Source organism: Vigna radiata, chromosome 3 (genome assembly GCF_000741045.1).
Source record: "Vigna radiata var. radiata cultivar VC1973A chromosome 3, Vradiata_ver6, whole genome shotgun sequence".
In the NCBI taxonomy this organism is placed as follows: Eukaryota; Viridiplantae; Streptophyta; class Magnoliopsida; order Fabales; family Fabaceae; genus Vigna; species Vigna radiata.
This window is the reverse complement of record NC_028353.1, coordinates 8,804,820-8,812,813: the sequence shown is the minus strand read 5'-3', so window position 1 is coordinate 8,812,813 and position 7,994 is coordinate 8,804,820. Positions and strand designations below refer to the sequence as shown.

At 32.7% G+C, this 7,994-nt stretch overlaps 1 protein-coding gene across 1 annotated transcript; it reads right to left on the bottom strand.

The window, feature by feature from the left end:
* Positions 1-526: 526 nt before the first annotated feature.
* On the bottom strand, positions 527-6,231 carry LOC106757867 (glucose-6-phosphate 1-dehydrogenase 4, chloroplastic). The gene is made up of 12 exons (XM_014640701.2): positions 6,018-6,231; positions 5,693-5,939; positions 5,403-5,581; positions 4,891-4,985; positions 4,401-4,515; positions 4,066-4,271; positions 3,858-3,966; positions 3,714-3,751; positions 3,454-3,574; positions 1,773-1,975; positions 1,090-1,290; positions 527-987 (listed from the first exon to the last, which is right to left on the bottom strand). Exons 1-12 carry the CDS (start codon positions 6,108-6,110, stop codon positions 750-752), a joined length of 1,845 nt encoding a protein of 614 aa, XP_014496187.1. The 5' UTR covers positions 6,111-6,231; the 3' UTR covers positions 527-749.
* Positions 6,232-7,994: the final 1,763 nt, after the last annotated feature.

The following is a 7,994-nucleotide window of genomic DNA, read 5'->3' as shown; positions in this document are numbered from 1 at the left end:
ATACTCATTATGGCTCCATGGAATGGAAGCAAGAATCATCCATGTGCTGTCCTCTGCCATTTTGAGATGAAACTCTCTTAATGTTTAAATCTATATTTATATTTCTTTCTAAATGTTAAATGAGCAACATTCTTAAATGACCCAATGAGATAACAGTGATCAATATGCATAAGGAAAAATATAACCACAATTTTCATCATATTGAAATCTTTTGCCGTGATTGAAGGCTAATAGTATATGCTTGATTTTGACGGAATTATTAACAAAATTAAATATATTGTTATAAAAGTAAAATCAAGATTTGATTTATGCATGACCATTTAAGACTTTAGAATGAATAACCATCCAACCAAGTTGTTAAGAATTCTCATTACCCCTTTAATTTTTCTGTTTCAAGAACGTGTGCAATTGTCAACAAGAAAATGTTCGGCAGTTGAAGTTTATTTCTTCAAAATCCTTAACACGGTCTAGATCGTCCTTGTGTGGTAGGTAACATAATACAAGTACCTGTTATAAGACTAAAATATATTAAAAAACATTTTGGTCCATATATAAAATTTCGACTCAGTTCCCAAGTCTTATGTTTTCGTCTTTCATGTTTTCATTTCGCGACAGTTTTACACTGTCAAAAAAAGGCAACATAAGTGACTAAAACATTAAAGTTGTTTGTGTAGAGAGAGATCAAAACGGAGTTTTTAAGTATGAAAAAGATTAATTAAATCTAAACAAAACAAGGAGGGAAGTTGTTCTTAATCCTCTACCCAACGGACACCATGTTTTGCCCAAAGGTAGTATGCCCCAACAGGACCTCGACCTCCCATCTCATAAAGCTCCACTGATATGTTTTCTTTGTCTATCTCATTCAGAATTGGAGTTAGAATGTTCCATGCTGCTTCCAGTTCATCACTTCTCATGAACAAATGGTTGTCCCCATCAATGACATCAAGAAGAAGTTGCTCATACGAATCTGGAACCTCCATGTTGTACCTTTAACATTAATAATCAATGTAACATGAAGGAAAGGTTAGCAACTAGCATCACTTTGTCGAAGTTTGACGCACACAAATAGTCCAACATTTAAGTGCTTACTTGTCCTTGTAAAGCAAATTTAGTTCTGAAGAGTCCAGTTGCAAGCCTAGTCCTGGAACCTTGTTGTTAACTCTCACCAAGATAGCTTCATCAGGAACATCACGGAGAATGAGCTCATTCACAGCACGGTCCATGTTATGCCCCATGCACTCACGGTACACATTACCCGGAACATTTCGAAATTGAATCCGTATCTCCATTCTGCATTAGCATATTTTCTAACATGGGTCACCAAGTAATACATTTCGAGAAATAATTTTCAGACCTATTCTACATAAGCTTATAAATTCTACATTTAAAGGATTGGTTAAATTCAAACATAATCATAAGCAACTCTTAGATCTTCAATATTTCCTTTGAGTACAAATTTAAGACATGGGCCTGGGGAAGAAGTAATCATGTACTATTCATCAGTCTTTCTCAGACTGATCTTGAACTTCCCTTTTCCACTTTATTATTCCTTTTCAGAATTGGAAATTTCATAGTTGTTGCAAGATCAATATTTTATAACAAGCTAAAATCCAAACTCACGGGAATAATGAGATTTTTTTTTCTTTTTATAAATTGGAATGACGACAAATGATTGGAAGAAGGATATTCTTGTCAAGGAATCTAAATATGTAATTTTAGTGCATAAAAAGTATATATCTAAAGAAAATTGACGCAGAAGATGGTGATTTTACTGGTGTTTGATGAGTCCCAAGCCTGTTTTTATAAAAAATGGCACACCATCCCATCGTGCATTGTCAATGTATAGTGCAGCAGCAAAATAAGTAGGTGTCAGACCATTTAAGCATGTATCAACTTTGGCTCCACCACTTGCTCTATATTGCCCAAGAATGACATCCTTAGGCTCCAATTTTCGAATAGACCTCAAAACCTTGACCTGAAAAAGAACGTTGTTACCAAAACTCTCAAGCTATAATGAGTAAATAATGCATCTTTCAAGTTGTCATTTGTAACAAACAATAATAGCTAGACAAAAAGTTGTCATTACTCTTTAACAAATATTAATAAAGTATTAGTACATTTTAGTTAGAATATAGTTAAGTATGTTTTAGACTCACTACTTTGCCCGTGCACACTGGGAAAATAACCATTACTCACAGAATACTTGATTGTCAGATGTGTCTTGCACCTGAGTGCTGGTGCACACCTGAGAAAAATGGTCATCTTAGGTGCCTGCATGTTTCAAATTTCTAATCTTCAATTTACAACTAATACAAGATAGAATGAATCCTTTGTCCTCACATCCTGATATTTATTTAACTCATTAACACCCTAACTCACTAATTACTATCCTAACTGTCTTAACAAACTCCCATTTCCCATAGTTCCCACAAAAGTTCTTACTATTAGAAGAAAGACAGGCCTTCAATTTTAGCAAATGGACTTCACTTAGTTTCCTTCAGTTTTTCTTTGATCATATTTAGCTGAATTTCTCAACCTAGGATCAAAATGGATCTTAGTTATGAATTAGATGTAATTCAGGTTTGGATCGAATTCAAGCTTCTTCTCTCATTGAATGATTAGTTCTATTTTTAATGTTTTTTTGAACATGCCCTATATAAAGTAATTGGATGATCACCCTTACAATTGGAAATTGTATGACAATGCATCAATCGTCATGTCTACCAGAAGCTGTAATCATTCTCGAATCACATCTTACATATTCTAGCCTTCTTAAATTATGACCGATCTAAGGAAATCAACAATCAAAATTGACAGAAAGATTGGCTATTAACTTATTACAACTTGTAGTTCAACCATCCTTTAAATTGAGTTTGAATGAAATCTAACTACAGTTTATCCAAGCATGAGAAACGTTGAAATCAAATTCCTTCTCATTTCATTTACTTAGAATTTCATACATATGCTATGTCAGTGTAGATATGTTTAATGTCAAGTATCATCTAATTAAAAAAATCGTCTATATGATTGTTAAGGTAGTTATTATAAAAGTCAAGAAAATCTATTTTCTCTTTTACTTAATTAAACAAACAAGAGAAATATGTTAACATACCTCTTAATGCAACCTAAATTATTGATTAATTTTAACCGGAGCTCACAAAATCTTATGATCTCATACCCTATTTTTATGAGCCTCACACAATAGTTTAAGTCCCAATAAAGTTCAACTTATAATAAAAATACGAGTTTGAGTGATTATTTTGAGAGTGCATTGTTCATACTCTCTTTAAAATAAGAATTGCTATCAAATTCTCATATTGATGCCAATAGATGATGACATTAATCTTCTTAACACGATATTTTGGGTACTCTTCATTTCTTAATTGACTTGGCCTTGCTGAACGTAAACATAAGGTGTGTCATGGAGCTTATAATCCGTAATCTGTGGAGTACCTTTTCATTTCGAATATCTTCTCCATCAAGGCTTACTGGTGGTTCCATGGCAAGCAATGCAATTGTTTGGAGAATGTGACTATGAACAATATCACGGATAATCCCATAGCCACTGAAATATCTGCATAGGTAATAGAGGACCAAGTAGAATTATATAATAAACATCTACTGGTGGAGGAAAAAGTTGTTCATGCATATTCAATACAGAATGATGCATCGCATTATATTTACTCAAATGACACCATGGTCACTAAGATCACCTTCCTGGATGCTTGGTCAGGTCCTCTGATAAAATGACCTACAGTGATTTAAAAAACCAATTTGATTACAAACATTAAATTAAATAAAAGGAATTTTAATTTACACAAAAATGCAGAAATTAAGGCATGCTAATTTACACTGACCTGAACATTGTCTATGTAAGTACGACTCCAAAGTGGCTCAAAAACTAGATTTGAAAACCTTAAAACTGTGAGATTTTCAATGAGATTCCTTCCTAGAAGATGATCAATCCTAGCAACAGAGTAACATGAATCATTAATTTATGTAACAGTACTTTAATCTGTTGCGTGCATGAGCTGATAGGTGAGGAGAGAGGGAAACAATAAATACCTATATATTTGCTTTTCCTCAAAGTTTGAAAGAAGATATTGTGTCATCCTATAGGAAGAAAGTGCATCAAAGCCAAATGGCTTCTCAAATATTATGCGATTCCATCCTTTTTGAGTCTGAGCACTGCTAGAAAGACAAGCCGTTACATCTAAAACTGCTTCTTGTGGCACAGAAAGGTAGAATATCCTGTTGGTTTTGGATCCTCCCTGAGGTAGACAATAAGCTGTAACACAATCAGATACCAAAGGATATACAATTTGTGAAAGCTTTTACAGGAACTCATTTGAGACAAAAAAGAACTCTCTTATATCCAGATGAAATTTATCCAAAGTTACCTCAATTTGCTCCATTCGGGCATTCAGCATGGACATCCCATATTTATTGTCACAGCCTCCATTAATATGATATGTTCTACGAAGGAAAGCATCTAATTTGTCCGCACAATTCTCTCTGAATTTTTGCATTTCACATTAGTCAACAAGCTAGAATACCATAGAATAATAGGACAATGGGAAATAAATGCAACTAGACATTATTCTTTTATTCTCAACTCTCAATCGAGAAAGACGCATAACTTTAAGTTTCAAGGAAAATTAACCAATGTAATTACATATATGGAATTAGACAACTAGACATAAAATGTTTACGTGAAAAGTAAACTTCCAGGAGATTTTTCTGCTGTAAGTTGGGATTAAGTTTTCGTAAATCATGACTCGGCAAGCATTTTCCCAAGTTCACGAGTATAAAATTCAGTGCTAATGATTTGTCCATGAGCAGAAAACAAGACAGAAAATAATAATTTAGGAAGCGATAGGAAAATCATACTGATGATCAACTCGGCATGTTAATGTTGAAGCTATAATAGATCGCAGGTCTTCGTCCGTTATATCCTTCCTCGAATACCCAAAAATGCCTACATTCTGCAGATATGGCAATTTGAATTAAATATTTTTACAATTGGGAAAAAGGTAAGATTCACTAGAAATTAGTAGTTTTGATATGTTCCAATTTCTTCATTGTAGAAAAAAAAAAAGTGGAATAAAATTTCATACCAAAATCCAATATATAATGTTATTAACAATGGTATTCATTTTCAACAAAATGGGATTCTGCCGTGGAAAGAAAAAAAAAATTCAAGTCTCAGATTGAACGGAAATAATGTGAGATAAGCAAGAGTAAAGAAAGTTTTATAAATGCAAGTTAGGCCTAAAATCTAAGACCGTGTTACAGTACTGGTGATTACAGTTTAGGCCACTCACTATCAGGTGCGTCATGGTTATGGACAGCTGAAACAACAATCTTAAAAGTTAAAAAGGAGGCAATAAAAGATGTTGTACCTCAGGAAGAAAGCCACTGTAGTAGAGGGCAAATAAAGCAGGGAAAATCTTACTCTTTGCCAGCTCACCGGTGGCTCCTATGACAGAAATGCAAAGTGAGGGTTTCCCGCTAACATCCATGGGAGTAGCAGACAAACCCGTCTGCAGCAAAGAAGGATAATCCATGGAAGTGACCATACCTGTGGGAACAAATATCATGAAAAAACATGTTGCAAATTTTAAGACAGTTAATCACACGGGCGCCAAAATAAGAAGAGAAGTGAGTAATGGTAAATTAGAAGCCAACACACCATCAGGAGCATGGAGAATCGAGGATGAATCAGAAACTGGTCCCTTTTCATTTGATAAACCCGAATTTTCCAAATTATTTTCGATGCGAATTCTATTCTTAGGTTGCTTTGGTGACTGAAATTGAAAGTTGAGTCTCTCAAGTACCCATAGTTTGAAGCCACGAAATCTTCGACACAAGCCTGTGCCTCCAACATTCAGTGCAAGACGACCTCTGCAAGTTACAGAGTGGAAGTTATTTGATGCAACCTGCAACAATATTTAATTTAACCACTCAGAGAGCACTTGGAGCATCAAGTTTCGATTTTGAAAGGGAAAAAAACCTACAGTGAGTGGATTAGAGCAAAGATGTGGTTGTCTTTGGAATGCGAATGAAGATTCGGAGAACGGAAGCGAAGTTGAAGAGAACGACACTGACATTGTTCGTGGAAGTATGTGTCTTCCTTCCTGGTATTCCGACACACATCAACGTGTCCGAGGTAATGCTTAGCTAGAGAGTGATCAAAGAGAGAACGGATGCAATCAGTGTTTGTAGTTTCGGATGCAGCGGAGTGGAGACACTCTGCTGAACAAGTGTGACTTTTCGGATAGCATGTATTATTTGGATAGTAAATTACATAAATATATAAATTATATGATATTTTATACAGTAAAAGAAAACTTATTTAAATATTTTAAATAAGTTTTCTTTCTGTTTATTTACGCGACCTAAGCAAGTGGTATCAATTGAAAATGGATAATATTTTAAATATCATGATTGATTTTAATTATATTATCTTGAACTGATTTAAAGTCCGAATATTCATTCTGATAACAAAAAAGAGGATTTTAAGTTCAAAAGTTTTATATTACTTAAAATATAAATAAAAAGATAATGTATATAAATCATTCTTTCTTAACCCACCAAAACATTCTTAAAGGTAAAATTATAACACAAACACTGCAATTTAAACAACCTATAGTCATAAGTCAAACCTAGAGTCTATGCTTATTCAATTTTAAAAAACAAGAATAGAGAAAAACATTCTGAGTAGGTAAGATCAAATTTGATTAGGCCAAGTCACAAGTCTTAAAATTGGTCAAACTTCTGAGCTTACACTGAATTTTGATTGTTTATGAACCTAATTTTATAGTTGGTCATTAAAGGCAAAGAGTTTTTCTCAAAGGATGGTTGTAGGTACTAACTACAACACCAGAACACCATTGTCAATCTATTTTTTTCAATAAAATTATTGCTTTAGCCACCTACCAAACCTTAACGGCACAGCTAAGATTAATGTTTAGGTGAATTTAATTTAGCGTAAAATATTTTTAATCTCCGTCAAATAAGTTTTATCTGAGATTTCCATTAAAAGCACATAGTGAAATGAAATATGCTGTACTCTAATAAGTTTCAAATGTTTCTTTATTTGTTAACCACGTTATTTTAAATAAGAAAACATGTGATTAGCCGATTATTTGCAATGTGCTAAATGATTAATTTTGACGTGTGTGATGTTTCAATTATGAATAAGACTAAGATACGTGGTTAAAATTTTATGAATCTATAGTAATTCTCACTCAAACATAAATATTTTGTCTTATTTTATAACTATTTTATAACTATTTTATAATTTATTATACATTGTGGTGTAATTTGTTATTGAATTTGTTTATGAGGATAGGATTAAAGTTAACTGATTGGATTATGTTGTGTTGTTCCATGTCTCATTGGTGTCTGATAAGCAGGTTTTGTATATCTAAACTAGATGGTATTTATAAACATATTTTGATGATAAAATTAATTCAATATTTGATCCACAGTAATTAATACAATAGTTAATGTATGTAATTTATTTTTTTACTTCAAACTTTTAATTATAAGTTTTGTGGTGAACTTTTAATTAATGTTGGTCTAATTATGACTCAATTATAAATAGTCATATTTTAATGTTAAGTTGACCAATTTTAAAGTTATTTTATTATGTTATTGTTTATCCAGAACCATATGATGATTATCTGCGTTTAATAACCTACTCTCTAAGTTGGTGCTTGATCGGTGGGACTCCATGCCTACCCTATAGTTGGTCGGATTTATTGATTTGCTCTTCGAATTGTGGATTAACTATCCAAATTACAATTGATCAGACAGTTATATGGTACAAAATTAAATTTGGTTGAAATTATATTTAATGTACATGATAAGTTTGAAATGTGTATATTTCATATTTGGGAGTAAGATGAAGATTATATGGAAGTTTTTTTTTAATGAATGCTTAAATGGGTAAGTATGTTTAAATAATAATAAAAAAGTAAATAAAAATA

What these genes read in the sequence shown, in the direction of transcription:
- LOC106757867 (XM_014640701.2), bottom strand. Translation starts at nt 6,110, where the DNA reads ATGTCAGTGTCGTTCTCTTCAACTTCGCTTCCGTTCTCCGAATCTTCA. An exon ending in ACAGTGGCTTTCTTCCTGAG is followed by an intron (nt 4,986 to 5,402) that starts GTACAACATCTT and finishes CCATATCTGCAG; the next exon opens with AATGTAGGCATTTTTGGGTA. An exon ending in CTTACATAGACAATGTTCAG is followed by an intron (nt 3,752 to 3,857) that starts GTCAGTGTAAAT and finishes AAATCACTGTAG; the next exon opens with GTCATTTTATCAGAGGACCT.